At 39.2% G+C, this 24,061-nt stretch overlaps 1 protein-coding gene across 2 annotated transcripts; it reads right to left on the bottom strand.

The window, feature by feature from the left end:
* Window positions 1-259: 259 nt before the first annotated feature.
* ghrhrl (growth hormone releasing hormone receptor, like) lies at window positions 260-23,975 on the bottom strand. Of its 2 annotated transcripts, XM_005951413.2 has the most exons (13): window positions 22,148-23,975; window positions 13,751-13,856; window positions 13,093-13,200; window positions 10,386-10,477; window positions 9,464-9,567; window positions 8,443-8,575; window positions 8,108-8,261; window positions 6,645-6,705; window positions 6,280-6,349; window positions 5,849-5,940; window positions 5,002-5,131; window positions 4,661-4,702; window positions 260-985 (listed from the first exon to the last, which is right to left on the bottom strand). In XM_005951413.2, exons 1-13 carry the CDS (start codon window positions 22,193-22,195, stop codon window positions 884-886), a joined length of 1,242 nt encoding a protein of 413 aa, XP_005951475.1. In that variant the 5' UTR covers window positions 22,196-23,975; the 3' UTR covers window positions 260-883. The 2 variants fall into 2 exon arrangements, with proteins under 2 accessions (XP_005951475.1, XP_042072127.1); XM_042216193.1 differs by lacking the exon at window positions 5,002-5,131.
* Between the last annotated feature and the right edge of the window lie 86 nt (window positions 23,976-24,061).

Below are 24,061 nucleotides of genomic sequence, written 5' to 3'. Positions count from 1 at the left end.
GTTCACTTTGGCTGACTGAACAACTTGGCAGAACACAACATGCTGCATTAACTTTAACCTTCAAAGTCTGCAGAGTAGTGCATTTCAACGACGTGCCATTTAAGGTTGAGTGTGCAGGTTTTCATTCTTAAATAAAAACAGGCCGAGTGAATAAATAAAAGAAAGAGGCAAAAAACCAAAGAAATAATCATAACTTGTACAATACCTCTCCCCCATGTGCCGAATAATATTTAAATACCAATGAACAATAAGAAAGCCATTAAGAATAAGACATTTTAATTGTCATTTGAGTGATTAAAGAGGTGAGTCATGTGTGCGTCAGCTGGCAGCAGGCTACAGCTTCATATGTGGTGTCCTGCAGGCTATCAGATTTCAATATACTTGGTCTTATTTAAGCATCTAAAATGCAAATGCTAATCATAATATGTAGTTTCCTGGTTAATAAAAACAACAACAACACCTAATGACTTGCTAACTGATGGTTACGTAATTGATGGGCTATGCAAAATTATTATTCTTTAATTTGACCTTTGATGCCTCCAGGGATGTTTCAAATTCTAATTCAGTTGTCATAGTGCCCTTTGGGAAATGCAGATGGAAACTGACAGGCTCGCTTGTAGGATGTGTAAAATGTCAAGGGATTTCAGAATTATTCTCCTTTTGATAGTTCACCCCAGTTCATTCAATCTGACTGAAGGAGAACAGTCAGTGAATCAGTTTGAAATGACTTCCAGGCCCCGGCTTCACTGATGCATGTTCGACAACCTCTTTTTATTGTGTGTGCTACGTACAGCTCGTTAGAAATTATGATGTGCACAGAAGCAATTCTCTGCAAATACTCAGCAAAGGTTCTGCAGGAAGGAGCAAAAAGCATCTCGGGCTTCTAGAAAGGCGTGTCCATCTGACTGCCTTTCGGAGCGGGAGACACAACCCCGTAACTCCTTTCCTGCCACCTCAACCACTGCATGTGGACCTCTTTCTGGACCTATCAAGCAAACACACAGGTATAAATATCTGTTTAAATCAGTGTTTAGATTGTATCATTAAAACAACTGCAGTATATTATGGTAAGAGCAATAGCTTGACATTTTGGGAAATTCATTTATTTGTTTTCAAAGCCTTTTGATACATGTGCAGTGCTTAGACCACCACTCAATGTAAGGTTTATGCCAAAGCCGGCCTAAACTAATAGTAATGGTCATAACCAAAATCATCTTTTATGTTTCTGTAAAGGTTAATCACAAGTATCTGTAAGCTCTTTGAAATTCTTAATGGTTTTCATTGTAGTTTCATTTTAGTTAACCGTGAATTTTCAAATTTACAGCTTTACAACAACAACAACAAAAAAAAAAATAGTTGAAAAAAAGTAAAGCACACTCTTTTTTATTGACATGCCAAATTAAAGTTAATTACTTGCATTCCTGATTGGGAAAATAAGTTTTAGCGTTTGACTGTTGTGCTCGGTCTCTCATAGAAGTCCATATTTGGGTATAAAAATGTGCATTCAATTTGTTATACATAACATAATGTCTTGTTTTACGCAAGTTTTTCACATATTTATAAAATATTTTCCTTTATTTTTTATGACAGTTGGTATAATAAATTTGTTAAGCACTATATGGCAAACTGGGAACCCATAATCTGGTATTTTGACTTAGCCTCTTATTACAACAACCATTTTTGTGGTTGGCAGTGCTCATGAATATCCGAGCCAAGACAAAAGCTTAACTGACATCAGACAATGCCGATGGCTTGAGTGCATTTTGGCAAAAGCAATCCCTCATTTAGTCTCCATCAAGCCTTTTACCTGCAAGCTTTGATGGCATGTGCACTACAAATGGAAATCATGTTCAGTGCCTACAGGTTCTGCATATTCATATAAAGATATGTTTATTCTGGTTAAATATACAGGGAGTGCAGAATTATTAGGCAAGTTGTATTTTTGAGGAATAATTTTATTATTGAACAACAACCATGTTCTCAATGAACCCAAAAAACTCATTAATATCAAAGCTGAATGTTTTTGGAAGTAGTTTTTAGTTTGTTTTTAGTTTTAGCTATTTTAGGGGGATATCTGTGTGTGCAGGTGACTATTACTGTGCATAATTATTAGGCAACTTAACAAAAAACAAATATATACCCATTTCAATCATTTATTTTTACCAGTGAAACCAATATAACATCTCCACATTCACAAATATACATTTCTGACATTCAAAAACAAAACAAAAACAAATCAGCGACCAATATAGCCACCTTTCTTTGCAAGGACACTCAAAAGCCTGCCATCCATGGATTCTGTCAGTGTTTTGATCTGTTCACCATCAACATTGCGTGCAGCAGCAACCACAGCCTCCCAGACACTGTTCAGAGAGGTGTACTGTTTTCCCTCCTTGTAAATCTCACATTTGATGATGGACCACAGGTTCTCAATGGGGTTCAGATCAGGTGAACAAGGAGGCCATGTCATTAGTTTTTCTTCTTTTATACCCTTTCTTGCAGCCACGCTGTGGAGTACTTGGACGCGTGTGATGGAGCATTGTCCTGCATGAAAATCATGTTTTTCTTGAAGGATGCAGACTTCTTCCTGTACCACTGCTTGAAGAAGGTGTCTTCCAGAAACTGGCAGTAGGACTGGGAGTTGAGCTTGACTCCATCCTCAACCCGAAAAGGCCCCACAAGCTCATGGCGCTTTGAAATAAGCCAAACTGGTGGCAAGTGGCATCTTGGCAGCTGCACGCTGACTTTTCTCAGTTCATGGGCAGTTATTTTGCGCCTTGGTTTTTCCACACGCTTCTTGCGACCCTGTTGACTATTTTGAATGAAACGCTTGATTGTTCGATGATCACGCTTCAGAAGCTTTGCAATTTTGAGACTGCTGCATCCCTCTGCAAGATATCTCACTATTTTTGACTTTTCTGAGCCTGTCAAGTCCTTCTTTTGACCCATTTTGCCAAAGGAAAGGACGTTGCCTAATAATTATGCACACCTGATATAGGGTGTTGATGTCATTAGACCACACCCCTTCTCATTACAGAGATGCACATCACCTAATATGCTTAATTGGTAGTAGGCCTTTGAGCCTATACAGCTTGGAGTAAGACAACATGCATGAAGAGGATGATGTGGACAAAATACTCATTTGCCTAATAATTCTGCACTCCCTGTATGTCTACAACCAGCAATCGCTGAGCCACAGTGACTAGGTACCAGCTAGCTTGGCAAACCCTGCCTACAGCATTTTTTTTATCCCATGTGTTTAATGATTAACAAAAAAAAAAAACAAAAACACAAGTCTGATTGCAGTTTGCATCATTATGGAGCATTATATGCCAACCTACTGCTGGCAAGGAGAGGCAGGTAACCAAACTGCTTGGATTAAAAATTATTCTGGATTTTTCGCTTCTACACTTACATTTTTGCAGAACTAAACAAAGTTAAATGAACTAGAATATTAAATTACGTTTTTAAATTAGTGCAAGGATAAGATAGGGTTGCAGTAGTTTTATATAACAGAGGTGCAACTTGTATCAATTTTCTTAGTAACCAATGAAGAAAAAAGTTGTAGAAGACAAACATCTATATTTAGCAAAAAGTCAGACTATTTCTTTTATACTTTAAAAGTGAAACAAGAATCACCTCACTGTTGACAGATGAAAGCTAAACACAGTGTTTTATATATATATATATTTATATATTTCTTGCTGAGAATCAAAGCATTCATTCTGCGTATCAGTGAAACAATTAAAGCATAGGTAATCATACAAATAGTACATTAAATGAAATAATTCTCATGACCATTCGGTGACTCTAACGTGTTTCTCGTGTCTCTAAAGCATGTGAGTCATATAGTGTACACTGTCTGCTTCTGCCCCCAGTTTTTTGGAGGCTGGCCTTACATTAATCTTGCCAGTTACATAAGCGTGCTGGGTCCTTTTCTTATGCAATGCTGGGAAGAGAAGTGGAAAATATTTTTTGCATTTTTCGCACTGACAACTCTAAACCAGTTACCTCCTGCTGGAATACAGATTAGCCACAATATTAAAATGCTCACTGAAGCGCCTGGGGAGCAAAGCCTTGCCACACAGCAGCTACTTTAGCACAAACTGCTCAAAATCTTAATGATGGGTATGATAGGGGTCTAGTGGCTACATAGCACATAACAGCTTGCTGACTATATGAGCCATGGCCTGCCAGATACATTGTGAGAAACAGACAAGCAATGTTCTGCTGGGAAACTCCCCATGTTCCTTTGTCATGCATGACATACCTAAATATTGTGGCAGACCATCTGTCACACTTCTCCACGGCAGCACTATTCCCTGATGGCATTGGGCTCTTTCAGCCAGTGAAAATGCTCCGTCGCAGTGCAAAAAACTGTTCAGGAATCATTTCAGGAACACGAGAGAGTTCAAGGTCCTGACTTGGCCTCCAAACATTCCTCATCTCAATATAACTGAGCCTCTTTGAGGTTGCGCTAAGTGTGACCCATGCTTCTAGAATAACAATAATACTATGCTTCTGAGACACCATGGGACAGTTTTGCGCATTGTGGCTGATGTGTATGAGTCTGTGTGAGAGCTAATTATGCACCACAGTGTGTGTAAATTGTGTGTGCAATTTTCTGAACACTTTAGAGTAGTGTGGTTTGTGTACTGACCTCTTGATTTAGAAAGCAATACAGAATGGCCACAAGAAGCCCCTGTGAAAGAGATGGGTTTAATCATTAATATTTATGATAATAATAAGTGACACTTTCATTAATACATGGAACATGCTGCCTAAAAGGACAGAAAGTGAAGCAGATCTAATAACCAAACTGACTTTCAATTCTAGGCCTGCAACACAAAGATCTAATGTCGTCGAGATGCTGTCTCACACCCATAATGCTCAAACAGTGGAAGCCAAGTTAACATGAAGGATTATCACAGGATGCTGAAGAGACTATGGTACAGCATGTACAGTATGTGCCATTAGTGTTGATGCAATCCATGTGTGTACCTGGAAGGACCCCATACAGAGCTCGATACAAAGGCGCAGGTTAATATTGAAGTAGTCGGGCAGAAAATTGAAGAACATGTAGTGAGTTCCAAACAAAGGGATGAGGAGGAGGGTGGATTTAGTCAGGCGCCTGTTGCACAAAAGCAAAGGAAAAAGAGTCTGCTTGTACGTACCTCATTTGAATGCTGCACCTGATATCATCATGCATGCAGACACAGTAATGATCAGATGCCAATCAAGATGATCTTTGTCTTTGTGTGTGTCATTCTGTATGCAGCCTCTCTTTACAAGAGGAAAGGTAAGCAGCGGGGGCATGATTTCAAATAGGGCTATTAAAATGTAGCTGCAGAGATAATGTCTTTATGTGTCGGGGAACATGTGAACTTAACTGGTGCAATTAAGTCAAGCATCATTTAACTTACTGTACCTATGGTATTTCTTTTATGAGATCCGGATTTACGTGATGTGCCTGAACATTTTCAGTCAATTAGTGAGTCTATTTCAATTAGAAATTCTAATGAGCCTCTTGGTAAGCGGAACTGCAGACGTGGCCAGACTGAATTACTGAATTATTCATGGCCTACAATAGTTTTTAATTTTTGGCACAACTTGCAATGTTCTCAGCATCAAACGGTAACCATCAGAGTAAAAAAGTACCAGTGAGTGAAGAAAAGTATTTCAAAATGTCTGAAAACGTTTGCCAATTGAAGATAAACACGTCTTGTATCAGAAACAAGATGAATTTGATCGTTTCTGTGTTCAAAATGCAATAATGACTAAAATATGAGATTCTGTATCACGGCCGAGTTCTCTTTGTCTACAACTGTGTCTGCACCTAAAGGATTACCTGTACTGAGAGGAGTTATTGAACTGGATCAGACGTGGATTGAGCTTTTGTATTAGAATTCTGATGATATTCATGAAGAGCATAAAATTGACCTGTTGAAAGAAAAAGCAAGAATGCAAAAATCAATACTAATAATAATAATAAAAATTTTAAAAACTGTAACAAGTATTACATCAAATGCTGCTTTCAGCAACATGATTATTGAATGTCATGGCAACAATATGAGCAGCCAAGCGTATAATTAACTTAGGCTGGTGTGGTGCCAATTTTTGCACTCTACTCTAATGGCACAAAAGAAGTTCATCCCAGTCCTTTCTCAGAGGCTGTCTCTAAAAAGAAGGTAAACAAATCATCTACGTAATAATCTCTAATCAGTGCATAATTAAAAAATTCATCATAATTTTTTGTTTTAGAAGAATGGGGGCATTTACCGCTATAGAGACAACAATCGGCCCCTTGATGATCCACCAATAGGGTGAGTCCTCATTGATGTCCCAACATCTGTGCAAGAAATGTGCACTTTAGAAGATTTCTTCAAGAATCGCATGCAGTAAATTTAATCGACGTCCTAAAAATAACACCCGACAATTACTGCTGAGTGCAAAGTGAGTGCAAATTATCCATGTAAATGCACTTACAATATTATGTACAGCAGACTCACGTTCACATTCCCCTCTAATGCGTTTATATGCATCATTTTCATTAATTTAGCACAATTTAGCATTTCACCTATTGCTGCTTATGAGAAATAATAATGATTGTGGCTATAGAAGCTGTAATTCAAGTTTATACAAACTCTGTGTCCTCAAAATACACCCTGGATCCAATCCACAGGACTATGAAGAGCACCGGCACACCTGTTACAGAAATCAAAACTAGTGTCAGTGAGATGCAATCATTACACATGAAAATGGCTGAATCAGAGTTAGGAAGCTTCCAGTGTGTGAACTGATTGGACGAGTATCAATTTTCCTAATATCTGCACCATGCAGAAGGAATAAAATGTAAATGAATTATTTTAAAGGTTGTGTGCACTACAGTGTACATCTTACAGTAAGTACAATGAACCCACATAATTCTATCCAAGATCTCATAGAGTGAGAGGCAGGTACATTCAATCTATAGCAGATCTAATAAATTATCAATATAAACGTTAACCTCCTAAGACCCGAACAGCATGCATTTTTAATTTCTCTTTGATATTTGGGCTGATTGTATTTACATTCATCAGGTCCCAAAGAATTACCAGGATTTTTTTTTTACCTAATTTTTGTTTCTAAGAAAAATGAGAGCCACTTATGAGGATATTCATTTAAAATTTCAACAGTAGCAGTACAATGTCCTCGTAAGTGGATATCAGGCCCTTGTAGAGCAAAATTGAGTATTTTGGTCTAAATAACCCAAAATGTGATGTCCACATATGTGGCCGCCAGGTATTAGGAGGTTAATATAGATCACTGCTGCACATGCCACTGAACCAGGAAACTTTTTAGCTGTTTTAATAATATGCACATGTTGGCTGATGTTACCGTTTCTGGTTCTTTTTGACCTTGAAGGCTGCTGTGAAACTTTGCTAATCAGCACTTTAGGTGTGATCCAAATAAAATCCCAATGGGAAAGTAAAAGGTAAAAATGTTATTTTGGTATTTGCTATGCTTTATTTACAGACACTTGAATATTAACTGGAAAAAATGACAGCACGAGGCAGAAGTTTTCCAAAATGAAATAAATGCTCCAAACTACCTGCAAGTTCGATGGAGTTAAAAATTGAAAATGCCCACTGCCAGTATTTGTTCAATCCAAAAAGAACAACAAAAAACAGGGATTTTTTTCAGATTCCTGTTTGTATTCATGTATTTTCTTCGTTTAAAAACACACATACAACAGTACAAACAGGTGGAGTCATTTACTGAAACATGCAAACACAAATGGAACAAAAGGTAATTCAGGCAAAATCTGAGTTCTAACAAGCTCGAAAGGTAATATTTGGTATCTTCAAGCCTTTTGAAGACTTATTGCTCAAGACTTTTCACCGTATTGTAAAACTTTTTTTAACCCGATTCTTTCTCTAAAGTGTTTTACAGTATCTCTAAAAAAGATGAGTTATAAAACTGTAATTTTTGGAAAATTCCAATGTTATCATACATGTCTTCTCACTATTGTTAAATCTGAGATATTGCAAAGTAGGGCCATGTTCTTTAATTTGGTAGGCGGCTCAACGTAGCAAATGTTGGGGAAATTGTATGTCAAGGTCCTCACCCCATCCCAGCAAGCTGAAGCCCCACAGGCATCGGCGGCTATGATAGAAAGAGGAGAGCAGCAGGGAACTGAGGTAAAGTGCCTCCACCAGGAGCCAAAAAAAGTTTGCCATTACACAGTAGTGACAGAAGACCACAGAGGCTTTACAGGCAAACTGACCAGAAAGAACAAGAAGAGGGGAAAGGACAGGGAGCAAAGTGTAAGGAGGAATTAGTGTGGTAAGGCGTGCATAAGCAATATGTGATTATGCATAAATACATGAGATCAGGGAAATGCACCCAGAGGAATTTCTTAATACAAACAAGAAGCACTTGTCCCGAGCATCATTATCTTACTGTGGAAAGGGTGCAGTGGTTGGTGTCGTCGCTTGAGAACAGAGTAGCATCCTTTATAAACACCGCCACAGCTTTCAGGATGAACGTAAGAAAGAGCTGGATGTGAATAAAGTTCCTGGCACAACGCAGTTTCCTGTAAAAGAGCAGGAATACATTTATAACCAATACGAGATTTTGCATTGTACTGTATCATGAACAGCAAATGCAAAAACATCACATTTCTACAACTGTGCAAACTGGCGCAGTCTGTGGTTTTAGTTCATAGTTTTGATCAGTGAACAAAGAAAAATGTGAGTGGCAGAGAACAAAAGTAAAAAAGAGACAGAGATGTAACTGATGCCAGTGATCTTGTTCGTGAAGCAATTTACTGGCAATCAGATTAGATTCATAAACAATCAGCTGGAAAGAGGAAAAAACAAACTGTAACCCACAGAGCTGGTGCACAAGTTTTCAAAACGCTGTCTTGGCATTTGGTTACAGACTTGGTGAGGAGACTAAGGGACGTGTCAGGCCTACAAAACAGATAAGTGTTGGTCGGTGGGCTTATTTAAATGTGGAAAGAGCCAGGAAGGTTATTTCATCTGTTTCCAGTTTTCATGCAACACGAGCCTTTTATGGCACCACATGTACTGTACAGACATCACAGTCTTATCAGCTGTGTAATCTAAATCCTACAAAGAGTGTAAATTTCCCAACTCCCTTATCTCTTACACATTCCATCAGATCTAATTCCAAATGGGGACACAAAGACGTGGCAGAGTTGCAAAACTGCCATGTGCTGTGTGAGTGTCGATGAGTATCAGGCACTGGTAAAAGTTTTTCATAAACCCAGACTTGAAGAGAGTGCCTTGAACTCATCAGCAATCCCACTTTATTGTTCTGTGAACCCCCACCCCCGAGTTGCATCCTTTGTAAAGCAGTTCATCTGAATTTCGAGCTGTTATTTCCGTTGCTTATGTCACCCGAAATGTGCTTTTTACTGACAAAAAGCGAAATAAAAATCAGTATTTTCGGTTTATACCTGAAGAGTAGCAGGATCAACACAGCAACAGCCAACACCACTAGAGAGATGCTGTAGCCAATGGTGTATATGAGCTTCACTGAGGCAAAGTAAGACTCCTCCGTCTGGAAGCAGGATGAAAATGAAGATTTTGAATGAAAGGAAATTATACTCAAATATCAAAGCTTTTCAAAATGATGTCAGGCATCAAAATGAATGTAATGTCTTAAAATGAGTCTAAATTACAGGCAAGATTGAGACTAAACTGCACTGAGGAGATGACTGTGGAATAACTGCAAGAAAGCTTTCCATATTTTGTGTCTTAGCCTAATGGCAGAAAGAGAGTGGGCTAAGCACATAGCTAAATCTACTATGAAAAAGCTACTTAATTACAATACACTGTCACATTTAATTACTAATGTTCTACTTCAGCTATTTGGAACATTTAAGACGTCTTTTTTAAATAACAATAATAATAATAATACAAAAATATGCTCTTTTTAGCATCAAATATGGAATCTTTCCTAAAGAAAAGACTTCATGCTCTCTTCGTGAGCTATTATGCAACGGGTCAAATTAGATCCACTCATTCTGCAAAAGTGTTTATATTTGTATGATTTTTCATACAGCCAACTATCATGTGTTAGCTGTACCTGAATCTCCAAAGAAGCAAAAGTAGGAACATGCACAGTAGTTCAACTACAGTCCCAAATGTGTCCTGAAACATGGAATATGTTAATAATTTTGCTAGCTTTTTTTTGTTTATTTCCACAGGTGCATTTCTGTCCTTCTGTTTTGTTTCCCCTTTATTGCTGTTGGTTGCCTCTTTGTTCCTGGTGCTTCTCCTCCTGTTTCTAATTTTCTGCCTGACCTCTGTGCTCCCAATCTAGTCTCACATTCCTCAGTCTGACATCCCCAGCTGCCCCGCTTCAGCAACTCTCACCTCGGGAATGTCATCATCCACATTGCAGGCAACATGGTATGGTGGGAACGGCCTCGACCAACCTCCACTTGTACAGTTTCGGCTCACTGACCCTAAAGACGAAAGATGTGAGCTCAAGAGTCAGTTGTGCAATGCTGAGACTGACTTTAGTAATAATCAGGGTTACATATTTATGTGTGATATTTTGATGCAGACTGAAATGTCAGAAAAAGTTCTCGTGGATTGTCATAAAATTTCTTACTTTAGTGCTGACCCCCCTGACTCATTATCTAGACTTCATCTGCAAAACTGACATTCTCAACTGTAGCTTGTGTGCAGTGGTAATCAGGAGCATGACAATTCTGAAAACACCAAAACTGCAATACAAACATCTGCATTATTGTATCGCAGTTTCATTTGACCATATCCTGATACGTGCGTAGTTCTGTTGAAGCCTAGTTAAAGCAAGCTAATCTGGTGAAATCAGTCAAATTTAAAAATCATTCAAGAAATTGGTGAGCTGAAAATAAGTTTAATAGAGGTAAAAAAAATTCCCCATCTTTTGCTATTAATCCCATTTAAAGAAAACCAGTGCACTAACGACATAGTGGCTCCTCCAGCTAATGATGATCACAGTTCACATGTTATTGTACAGTGTGAAGAACAGAACGAAACTGATATGTTTATATCATATCATATATACTGATTACATTTTCAAAATAAAGCAACATCAATTCCTTAAGTATTTGCTAGTGTTAAACATGACTATTATTAAAAAATGTCATTTTCTGGGGGGAACGTATCAAATGTGTTCAAATTCATTCACCATGACTGGCGCCACAGACGCCTCCTTTTTTTTTTTTTTTTTTTTTTTTTACAACTTTATTTATAGTTTTCCAACAAAACAGTCCAGAATTTCTTACAAAAGTTGCGAACCCTACCCCCCACCCCCATCCAGGTGGCATCCCCACAACCAGGAAGCACAATACACACAACACAAAAAAAAAAAAAAAAAAAAAAAAAAAAAAGGGGGGAGAAACACTCAAACCAATCTGTGACAGTCATTATAGCACCAACAGCCGGACCCCGGCACATGAGAGAAGAAACAAAGAAGAAAAAGGGAATAAAGAAATCCCAACAGTCAAAGTACGGGCATTGAGGAGACTGTGGACAGCAGTCCGAGAAGAGAGCAAGAGCATAAATTACCAACAAGTAAAGAACAATAAATCAGGCAAAAGACAGACTCTTGACATGAGTTATGAACCGTGACCAGGTTTTGTCATATTTACTCTCCAAGCCGCGCACGGTATACCTAATTTTTTCCAGCGCTAATCCCAACATCACCTCTCTAATCCAATGGACGTAGGAAGGAGGGTTCGACGCCTTCCAGCTCAGCAGTATCAGACGGCGGGCATGCAACGAGGCAAAGGCTATTGCGTTTTTGTGGAGGGGAGAGAGTCTCAGCTCTTCCCGAGGTACACCGAAGATAGCTATCAAAGAGTCAGGCCGCAGTGTTTCACCCGATATAGCTGACAGTGATTGAAAAATTGATGCCCAGAAACCATACAGAGAGGGACATGACCAAAACATGTGCCCCAAAGAAACAGGAGAGTAATCACATCTAGGACAATTCGGTGCAACATCAGGGTACAGTTTAGACAGTCTGTCATTAGAGTAATGGAGTCTGTGGACGACTTTAAATTGAATCAGGCCATGTCTAATACAGAGAGAAGACGTATGTATACGCTGTATGGCTTTCTTCCAGATGTCTTCTGACATGAGTTCTCCAACCTCCCCTTCCCACGCCGCCTTAGGTTTGTCCCATGTATGAGGGCAGCTTTCAAGAATCAATGCATAAATCTTCGATATTGCTCTTTTAGTGGGCTGACTCACATTAAGAACTAGATACAGTAGGTCCTTAGAGGGCAGAGACGGGTACCCTGGGAGAAATTTAGAGGCAAAACTCCGAGCCTGAAGGTATCTGAAGTAGTGAGACTTTGGTACGTTATGGTCTTCACACAAATATTTAAATGAGACAAAGCCATCCTCACAGACGCCTCCTTTAATGGAAACAAAATGGTTTCACAGTTTAGCACCAGCAGCGTCTGTAGCTGTGACTGACCAAATACATGGTTGAACCTACTGAATCCGTAGGAGGAGTTTGCTTGTTGGGGTTAGAGCAGGGCTTTCACACTGTGAGTGCTCGGGCCCTAATAAATCAAATTTCAGATATTGCTACTGTATGTCTGAAAATGCTGATGTTTTCAATCCTTTTAAACCTCATGTCTGTCATTGTATTAACCTTTTTCAGTTGTTAGATTTCGCTCGCAAGTTAAAGTCCTGCTCACCGACTTGACATAAAGTTAATTTGGCGCTTGAATTTTGCCCAGGGCATCAATGTACTTAAGTATGGCTTCACTGAGCTGCTGCCTCTTAGTGGTGGTCAGAGTCTGTTGAGTATGTACATGTTGTTTGCTCATTTTGGGTTTGACTATCTGTGCACACTTTCAAACTTGCTTATTTATCTGTTAGTGAAAATTTAATTGGATTGCAGTCTCCTGTGACAACACAAATTCATAGCCCGCCCAAAAGATCAATTTAATCACCGAATGAAAAAAAACACGCACTTTATGAAGACATCAGTATTACAAAAAACACCCTTTGACGTCAGAGGATTAATAATTTAGCTTAATAATGGCCCATTTCCAGCATGTGATCTGGCACTCACCTGTGCTATTTCTGAAGAGGGAGAAGACTGCAGGACAAGCTCTGTGCACAGTCTCCCCAACAACTGCATGAGGCCAGCAGGTGACCGCATCCCAGAAGGGCCAACAACCTTTTCGACAAAGGTTTAGGAGGAGAAAGAAGGTTAGAAAAGGTGAGTATCAGAGTGCTGAATCGGAAGGAAAGACAGCGAGATTCCATAAATCATATCTGAAATATACAGTTAAAAATATATAGATAGAGTGTAAAAGCAAGTGGTGTAAATCATGAGCTTGCTTCCAACTGCAATCTTCAACGGCCTAGCGCCCACCTCCTTGTACATTTCATAAGGACAAAAAAAGTACTGTAGGTCCCCAAGCAAGAGCCTTATCTTGTGATAGATTACATACATAAATCCTTATGTTGCTATCCTTATTGGTCTCATTTACTGATGCATCAAAGTGATATATCACCTAGTTTGTTTTCATTCTGCAGTTAGAACGCCAACAAGGATATTTCCCGATAATGGATGGTTTTCTGTGAAGCTTCTATTCCAGCTCAGACCCCTGCACTTAATGTGAGCATTACTATATTTCATAACACAACTGCAACCACCCATGAATTCATATGAGCAGTTGCAATGATGAGAACAGGATGGTTTGATTTCAAAAAGGAAAACACACCTTCTGTGCTTCTGTTCTCCTGTTCTGCAATGTACTGAAGGCAGTGACGCTCTTCTTTCTCCAGCTGAAAAATGTATTCACATTCAGGATGCAGACTTGAGAACACCTAGAGGTACAAAACAAGGCAAGGGGAGAGATGTTTAGTACACTGAGAGGTATAAGCTGTGCTAAGTTAGTGTCTCATTACATGAAAGAGACTCTCCGTGTATGTGAAAAAAAATTGCGCCTTCTTTTAAAAGAGCAGTGACTCATTTTACTTTCTAGCTAAAACGCAACAAAACAAAACAAGAAACATACTTATTTCCATTAATGGCATTTACCAAAAATATCTTTTAATACATCACACAGAAGACGTTTGAAAATGAGCAACTATCCATCCATGCTCCGACTCAGACATTCTTCTTTTTATCGGTGTCCTAATTTTTCACTGTGATGTTTTTTGGGAGCCCAACAAATAAGGGGGTAAAGGGTCGATGTAAGGTAAGTGTTGGATGGTAGAGAGTGCAGGGAAGAAAGCAGCAGAGTGGCATGAAACTGTACACTTAAAGTGCATGAATTTGTGTGTATTGCTGCAATCTGTTGCACTAAAAGATATTTTTGTAAAAATACATTGTTGTTGTTGTTGGGTTTTTTTTTTTTTTTTTTAAAAAGGTCAATGCGCTCTCATGCCAGCACATCAAATAATATCCTTTTGTCAGATGCTGTCTGGGTCCAGCTGAGTCCTGCAAAGGTCAGCTTGAGAGGTAAGTCACTGTTTATTCCTCAGGGGATTGTGGTTCCCATGCTGCTTGGAGCTTTGGAGCTTTGGAGCTTTGGAGCTTTGCGTTTTGCACCTTACTTTGCTGTTATCCCGCCTCTCGCCCTATGACAGCCGGTTTAGGCTCCAGCTTCCCAGAACCTTGAATTGGCAGTTAGGAAAATAGATTGATGAATGGACCGTGACCCTGAACTGGATAATCGGACGTAAATGGATGGATGGTTTAGGCACTAAATGCTGATTGGTTAGGTTTAACCAATCAGAGTTTTGGCTACATTTTGCTTTATAGCAGTACTCTTTAATATCAGTAACCCTGCACATTGTAAAATGAAAAATGGGAGCCATAAACCTGTAAGTCAGGGCAAAGACTCCAAAGAACAAATGCAACATGCGACCCCCTTGGACTGAGAACGCACTACATATACAATAAACCATTCTCTGTGATATGGGTAACATACCATAGATAAGCAATGCTGGGTGAAAAACATCCACTATTATTTTATAGCTTAACATCCGACCCTCCAGTTAGGGTCAACATTAATGTTTTTTATGTAATCTATCTTACAAAACAAGCACACGTAAATTTAACTGAACATTTTTTTAAATATACTGCACAACAATTTCTCTCTCTGCAGGAATGCAAATGGTTGGCAGTGACTGAGGTAGATTTGGGGGGGCTACAGTGACAGCTATGGGTTAAATCAAAAAATCTATATATCTCATTATTTTATCCTGCCAGCAAACTTATGTGGTCTCAATCTAAAGGTCAGAGCAGCAGAGGGGGTCTTGTTGAGCTGTTACAAGATACTGCAACAGTGTGCTTCATATTATTGCTACCCACCTGTACATAGATAGCTCAATATGGTGCCTCACCATATGAAGGCAACAGAATCTCTTACTGTAAAAGCTTCCTTGACGTCAGTTACTACATTCCTCAGTTTAATAATCTCTCTACTAATTCCAAAGCAATATGGTTATTTCCATTTAGAAATGGAAATTATCTGGAGCATCTGCCATAAAAGAAGAAAAACATTAAAGCAGAAATATCACAGATGGAAGAGATAATGAGTCAGTCCACCTGACCGTGCAGACACTGTACGTGTCCACAGGAATAACACTGGTAAGTCACACGACTTACACGTGTGTGGTCAAGGTACAGCTCTTGTTTTGCTGACCTTAATCTTAACTTTATGAGGATGTGTTTTCCTTATGGGGATAAAAGCAAGTCATAACATAATGTTCTCTGAATTAATGGATATACAACTCGTGTGTGTGTGGATTATAGTAGTAGAACTATCTTTATGAGGGCTGGTTTGAGTCTTAAATCATCAGAGTGAGGGTATTTTGGCCTATCCTCACTTTCTCACACCCGCTTTAAAGCACTGGTTGAAGATGAAGACTTGCTTTTAGTTTATTCTAGAATTAGTTTTATATTAGAGTTAGGATAGAGGATGGGAGCAGCACTTATTTGTGATAGTTAACTTCAAGATAAGGCACTAGGAAATGTATTGTGTCAATGAATGCCCTCATAAAGATAATCAAACAAACGTGTGTATGTTTAAAACATGGCACAAGGACAAAACAAGAAAACGGAGGCAAATATATCATAACGCCCCTCTAATTTTAACATTTTGAGCCTATCTTGCAATTTGTAACTACCCAATGCCGAGTAGTTACAGGGCAGCTCTTTGAGCTACTTCTTTACTTTACTTTGAATCCATTTAACCTCCACAGATTAAGACAGCAGGTCACAGCCCTAAAACACAAAACATCTGTTACAGATACACACATATTGCTAAGACTTTTGTCCTTGTTTCAGCTCATTTCCATCTCAGTTTAAAAATCCTTGAGGGGAAAACAAGTGTCTTTCTGACAAGATGCTACCAAGCTCTTAATGAAACAAACCCTCAGAGGCTAAATTCCTGTGGGACGACAAAGACTTCCTGTGGAGAACCCTGATTAGTCACCACCTTTCTGAGTGCCATCCAATAGGATGAACTGTTTGTGCGCCACAAGCATTTGCCTTTAAAAAGACGAGTTTTTCTATAGGTGAAACAGCCTCATTTGAAAGGCCACCAGGAGTGATTTCATGAAATTACATGTGCATACTCGTGCACAAATACAGTGTTTTTAATATCATAAACCTGTGCTTTGATTTGAATTCAGTGAAGTGTAAAATTATCGGGGGGAAAAACACTGCAGTTTCATTTTACTGAAAAATATTGGTTGACTTTCAGGGTTGTTGCACCAATTCTGCTGAAAGACATGAAAATTGGTTTGGAAATGGAAAATAAAATGATGAATGAGTAGCAAAAGACCTGATTTTAAAAAAAAAATCAAATATATACGTGTTATTCTAAAGTTGTCATTTAAAGAAATGGTGAAATGGTGCAGTTATGAATCTCCTCACTATCAAACACTAAATAAGTGTCAGTTTTACATGTTAGATAAGATATTTATGATCAGGTCTGCCTTTGAGATTCTTATCAAAGGCAAACAGAAGGTTGTTTATCCAAACAAGAAGAAACTTGTACCTTAGAATTCATGATTTATTTAAAAACAGATATCTAAACTTGTGGAATGAAACTGTTCATTTCTATTACTCATCTCAGCCATTTTCATCTCACTGTGAACAAGTTCATCATCTCTCTCTCACACACACACACACACAGATAATGATAGTCTTACAGATAACAGACCGCTTTAGTATGTATGCCAAAACCACCTACAGAATAAACACATACAGGAAACTCGCTGTAAATTAACACAATCTCACTGACAACTGTTGGACACAAAAAGTGTTTCCTCTTCATTTTCTTTAAGTAAGTGGAAACAAACATGCAAGCACTCAGTACTATCTCCCCTCCATCAATGATATGTGGAAATGTTAGAAACAACCAGAGCATACATATCCCTGCCAGTCCTCTTTGTTCCTAATGCAATGCTAATAATATAATGAGAGGTGTTATGGTGAATTTTACCCAACAATTACTACTCTTCTCATTCAAAGGCTGACGGGGGATTTTTTTTTAAAGGCTTCCCTTGTCTTCTGCAGATATAATGAATGAAAACAGAAAGACTGTGCAGTGTGTTGTGCTTCAGTTTGTATAGCGCTAAATTGTTTCCTTCTAAACCAGGGGTAATTCATTGTAAAATTAGTTCTAGGGCATTTATATTCATTGTTGAAAAATCATAAATATGACTAAATAGCTGTTTCTCATCCAAAAGGGTGCTGTGAGGACATTTATTCTATAGGAGTAGCGTGCAGGTTAGGGGAAGTAAGACCCGTTTTGAATGCAGGGGGTGAGGAATACAGCAAGTCAAGACTGGATGGTTACAGGCACCAAGGGTGCATGTCGTGCTCATGCATTTCAAGAGCATGATGGAGACAGTATGCTGCAGTTAAAAGACAGAAACAGTGGGAGACTTAAAGATGGGTGGGTGGCTGCACAAGGTAAGTCTGAACAATATGAGCCTTGAAACTAAATGCAAAGCCAGTGGTCCATTTGCGTTGCCAGGTTAGCATGCTGCCTGCCATAAAATATGTTCCCTGAGAGGTGAAGCCTATTATCCACTAACTACCCAAAAAGGGGCCATAGGAATGGGCTCACTTTGCAGATGCTGCCATCTATTTTCAAAAGCAAATGGGGTGCACTTTTATGCTGCTTTACGCAGTACTCAGGCACAGTGCAAAAACATAACATCGTCATTCAATCAGAAAGATAGAACAAACAAGGTCAGCCTCTAAAGTTCAGATTATGTCAACAGAAAGGAACAGTTTGACTTCTTTTTCCTTTTTGTTTTCTTGCAGGTAAGATAGATATGAACGAAAGAGCTGGTGTAGTTTAGCATAATTGGATCAAACAAAGTCCGTTCTAGATCTTCTCTTCTCTTTTATAGAATGGAAATCTACACGTAAGCAATCAACCTAATAGCAGGATGAACATGGTTTACCTCAGAAGGGGTGCCATACATTTTTTATGTGTGTATGTAACTATGCAGCCAAAACTAGAGTTCCTTTCCACCCTTTTGTCTTTCTATTTGTTTTTCACTCACGTCCTGATTAAAATGCAAATTTTCAATCATATCTGAGCTTTCAGCTGAATACAGACCTCCCATACAGTACTGTAGCACTGGTCTTGTTTGTCGTGATTGTGTGCGTCTATGTGAGTGTGTGTAGTTCATTATGATTCTCAGCAGTCCTGAGTAGCGAAAGAGAATGAAGAGGTACACGGGGATGAGTGTTTGCCCTGTTCCCATTCTCTCTTTGCCACACTGAGCATCACACCACCCGTTTGTCTGCTTTTCATATTTCTAGTCCGTTATGGAAATTAGCGAGGTGGCCCTATAATAATATCCCCATAAAATCTGTTGATTAGGAAAGAAGAAGTGTTGGCATATGAATGTGCGCAGATGTGTGTATGGTTTGTTGCCTCTATTGCTCCTTCACAGTTGACCAGACAAAACAAATTGAGCACTAAACACAGAGTAAATAATTTATAATAATACTGGCAAACAAAAGTCACTCAGTTATTTTGATCTCACTAGATAATTTTAGTGGTGACTATGATAAATCAGATAATATACTGTACTTAGTCCCTTAAATACACCAGCAACACAATATATACATGTTTCCATGACTGTTTGTTATACTTACTATAGCACCAAAAACGACAAGTGTTCAGTGCAATGGTACACTGTTATTTTCATTATCATCATCAATCTATTTTTTTCTTTAATCAAATTAAGACTGAATTGTTTTATGCAGAATATACAGAATGTAAAGAAAGCTATATTGTTCAAAATACAGGGTGGCCTTTATATGGATACACCGTAATAACATGGGAATGGTTGGTGATATTAAAGTCCTGTTTGTGGCACATTAGTATATGTGAGGGGGCAAACTCCTCAAGATGGGTGGTGACCATGGTGGCCATTTAGAAGTCGGCCATCTTGGATACAACTTTTGTTTTTTCAATAGGAAGAGGGCCATGTGACACATCAAACTTATTGGTAATGTCACAAGAAAAACAATGGTGTGCTTGGTTTCAACGTAACTTTATTCTTTCATGAGTTATTTACAAGTTTCTCTTTGTTCACAGCCATTGACATGTCGAAGAGGTTAACACGTGAGGAGCGGATCGAAATTGTGTTGATATCTGGTGAACGCAGTAACCGGGTCATTGCAGCAGATTTCAATGCAAGACACCCTACGAGACCACCCATCTCCCATGCTACAGTAGCAAACTGCTTGCTAAGTTTCGTGAAACTGGTTCAGTGTTGGATTTGCCAAAATGTGGACGCAAGAAAACTGTCACTAATGAAGAAACATCAGTGGCTGTCCTAGCTTCATTCAGCAAGAGCCCACAGCGTAGCACTCGCCGCATGTCACTGGAGAGTGGCATTAGTCGAACATCCCTTCGGCGGATATTAGCTACTCACAAATGGCACCCTTACAAACTCCAGCTACTGCAGCATCTCAACGAGGATGACCCAGATTTTGCAGAATGGGCAAAACAAAAATTGGAACAGGACCCTCAGTTCACGCAGAAGATTTTGTTCAGTGATGAGGCAAACTTTTATGTGAATGGTGAAGTTAACAAACAAAACCACCGCTATTGGTCTGACACTAACCCACATTGGATGGATCCAGAAGGCAATTGTCTATGGTGTGAAGATATGAGATGTGCAGCACCTGAAACTACGGATACTGGATGCCTGTGCTGGCATTTCTCCTGCGGTGTTGCTATCAGTGTGTGAAGAGTGGGAGAAGAGGGTTGCATTGACAATCCAACACAATGGGCAGCACATTGAACACATTTTATAAGTGGTCAGAAACTTGTAAATAACTCATGAAAGAATAAAGTTACGTTGAAACCAAGCACACCATTGTTTTTCTTGTGACATTACCAATAAGTTTGATGTGTCACATGGCCCTCTTCCTATTGAAAAAACAAAAGTTGTATCCAAGATGGCCGACTTCTAAATGGCCACCATGGTCACCACCCATCTTGAGGAGTTTGCCCCCTCACATATACTAATGTGCCACAAACAGGACTTTAATATCACCAACCATTCCCATGTTATTACGCTGTATCCATATAAATGGTCCACCCTGTAGTTTGGAAATGCTGAGCAAGTCTAGAATGTGGCATTTTGTGGCAGACCAAAGACAGAGAAAACTAAGAAAACTGGCAAATATTCACATTTGGAAAAAGAAAAGGTTTGACTTTCTCGCCCATAAATACATGTACAACATCCACTCATATACAGAGATGCACAGAAATCCTCCATCTTATCCATATTAAACCCATAATCGCACATAAGCACATATAAACTCACTGGCCACTTCAGTAGTTACACCTTGCTAGTTCTGTGTTGAGGCAAAAATGTGTGATGTCATGATAGCATCGCACATATGCTGCAGATTTGTTAGCTGCACATCTACAATGACAATCTCCCATTCCACCATATCCCAAAGGTTCTCTACTGCATTGAGATCTGGTGACTGTGGAGACCATTTGAGTGCAATGAACTCACTGTCATGTTCAGGAGAACATTCTGAGTTGAGCTTTGTGACACAGTGCTTTATCCTGCTGGAAGCAACAAGAACGGGATGGACATGGTCAGCAACAATACTCAGGTAGGCTATGTAGGGGCCCCAAGTGTTTGATACAAGGCTGGATGCTCTCATGTCGTTTATGCCAAATGCTGCCGCAGAAATCGAGAATCATCAGACCAGCCAATGTTTTTCCAATCTTCCGTTGTCCAATTTTAAAGAGGCTGTCGAATTGTAGCCTCAGTTTCCTCTTCTTCAACTGACCATTCTCCTCTGACCTTTGGTATTGACAAGAATCTTTCACCCAGGGAGCTGCTGCTCACTGGATATTTTCTCATTTTTGGACCATTTTCTGTAAACCCTAGAGACTGATATGTGAGAAAATACCAGCAGATCAGCAGCTTCTGACATACCCAGCCATCAGGCACCAACAACCCTGCTTCCTCAGACACTTAAATTACCTTTGCTCCTCATTCTAAAGCTGGGCTTTAACTTCAGCAGGTCATCCTGACCATGTCTACATGCCTAAATACAATGAATTGCTATGATATTTGCATCAGGCACCTAAAACTGTACCTGACTGTAATCCGTGATGCTCTCTGTAATCTATAGTCTTAAAGCAACAGCAGTACATTGACATTGTGACAATATTTCAACTCCTTCAGTGTGCAGCTGAAACGCAGTATATCAGTGTGTACATTCACGTCAGAAAAATAAATACTTTAAACCTCTGTGAAGAACAATTGTCTGGAAACAGACACAGAAGCTCAAAAAGGCGGATTGATTTGTTACCGATGTGCTTTTCTTTTAAGTAATGCAGTCCAAATCATGCAATCTGCACAGTCAGAGAAAATGTTTAAAAACATGACCTGGAGCTGATGCGCTTCAGCCGTGTAATTACACTGTTTTCTTGCTGCTTTGCTTCAGACACATTTATTTAATAATAGAATTATCTCTGGAAATTCGGCGACTTATAAGCTTTTCAGCTGATTATTACTTAATAAAAATAGTTCATCATGACTTTTCTTTGAAAAAAACAACAACAACCCAACAAACATGCAGTCAAAGTAAAGACACTCACAGCTGGAGCCAAACACAGAGTGAGGAAAATCCCTCGGACACTGTACATGTCGTCCGCTCAGTAGGTTTCTCTCCGCTGAGTCCAAACTGCCTTCCTGAGACACTCTCCAGCAAGAGGACGGGATGCTGCGCTCTTTCCAGGTGTAAATACTTTTATCAATATGGCAACAATATAAATGTAGGGATTCCGGGATGCATTTTCACAATAAAAGCCTCGCCCCTGGGCTTCTCGTATGTAATGCTTGTGGATAAACAACTTTTCACACATCTCCATGAAAACAACAACAACGCCAATAACGCAGGAATCGGGGAGACTGACCTGTATCAGGTACGTGTGGCGAATTTGGACCATATCGTTCTTGTCTTTTATTTTGAAAAACAGCATCAGTTCCCAGCTTCAGCTGCAAGCTTCACAGCTCAGATGCAGTTAGAGCTCTGCTCCTCTGCCTTCCAGAGCCAGGCTGGGTCGCCAAATACGCATAAATGTGTGCTTTGATAATATCACTTGCGTACTGTAGTTGGACAGCGTGTCTCATATCAAGCTGTCTTAAGGTTTTTTGTTTTGAGAGAGAAAAAACTTAGTACATTGCAATTTTACATTGCTAAAAAATAAAATAAATTTAAAAAAAATCAAGGGAAGCTCTAATATTTACAGTATAAACACAAAGTCAGTTAAACTTCAAGGTTATTCTATTCAAGTTTTCTTGATAATTTGTATCACGTTTTCTTGCAAAAAAGAAAAGAAAAGAAACGAGAAGACAATCTCTCCTCATCCCTCCTGATCTTTTCTCTAGATTTAGCATGAGATTCTTGCAGCCCATTTACATTGCACAGGAAATCCAACTTCTCCAGTATAGCACATCCATACGTGCCATTGCAAGGCTTTCTCTGACTACTAGCACAGGAGTTTGCCAGTGGGACACTTGTACATGTTTCTGGCTAAACTGTCAGACGCAGAATCTCTGAGGGAGGTATGAGGGCCCAAGGTCCTCTACAGGGAGTCTTGAGATGCCATCGTTTCACAAGACTATTTCATGCCTGTCACATATGTTCAGTGTGAACTCGCTGTCATCTGTAATACAGGTCCCAGTAAAGGATGGGAGGTCATACCGCAGAGTCTATTTCTGACAGTTTGGTCAGAAATATGGACATGTGTAGTCTGCTGGAAATAAATTTGCAGGGCTCTGGCATTACCCTTCATGTTCCTTCTCTAACAAAGGAGTCGATATTGGTTGTACTGCTTAGCTGATGTCCTTCTACTATCCTGCCCAGCTTTCCTAGTGTAACAGCCTGTCTTCTCATATCTCCTCCACACTCTTGAGGCTCTGCTAGAAGACTCAGCAAAGCTTCTTGTGATGGCAGATATTGACGGGCCATCCTGTGGGATCTGAAATACCTGTGCAATCTGAATGGGCTGCCTGTACCATTTCACGCAGCCAGTAATTACACTGTGACATTATCAAAGACAAAAATAGAGAAAAAAACAGTCAAGAGAGATAAGGACTAAAGCTGCATAGGTCTCTGCTTCCTAACCTCTATTATTGTACAATCTACTGTACAATATAAAGCGCCTTGAGGCGACTGCTGTTGTGATTTGATGCTGTATAAATAAAATTGAATTGAATTAAAACTGTGATGACTCAGAGTTCCTTTAATTTTTTTGAGCTATGTATTTCATCTTTAACAGAGAAAAACACTCTCTGTGGTTTCTTTGTTTTGCAAAGCCATATCAGAATAGAGGATATAGGATTTACAACAGAGGAACCAACTAGCAGCTTTTGAACTCAGTTACTCATCAAACACAGAAAAAAAACTTTCTTGTCTTTAGAGAGAGGTCGTCCAACAGAAAGCAAATGTACATGGATGTAATGTTAAGAAACACGTTAAAGAGCTCATCTTGTTCCCTTGAAATACT

This window comes from Haplochromis burtoni, unplaced genomic scaffold, assembly GCF_018398535.1.
Source record: "Haplochromis burtoni strain Fernald_Lab_line unplaced genomic scaffold, NCSU_Asbu1 Contig_954, whole genome shotgun sequence".
Taxonomy (NCBI): domain Eukaryota; kingdom Metazoa; phylum Chordata; class Actinopteri; order Cichliformes; family Cichlidae; genus Haplochromis; species Haplochromis burtoni.
This window is presented reverse-complemented; position numbering and strand designations above follow the sequence as displayed.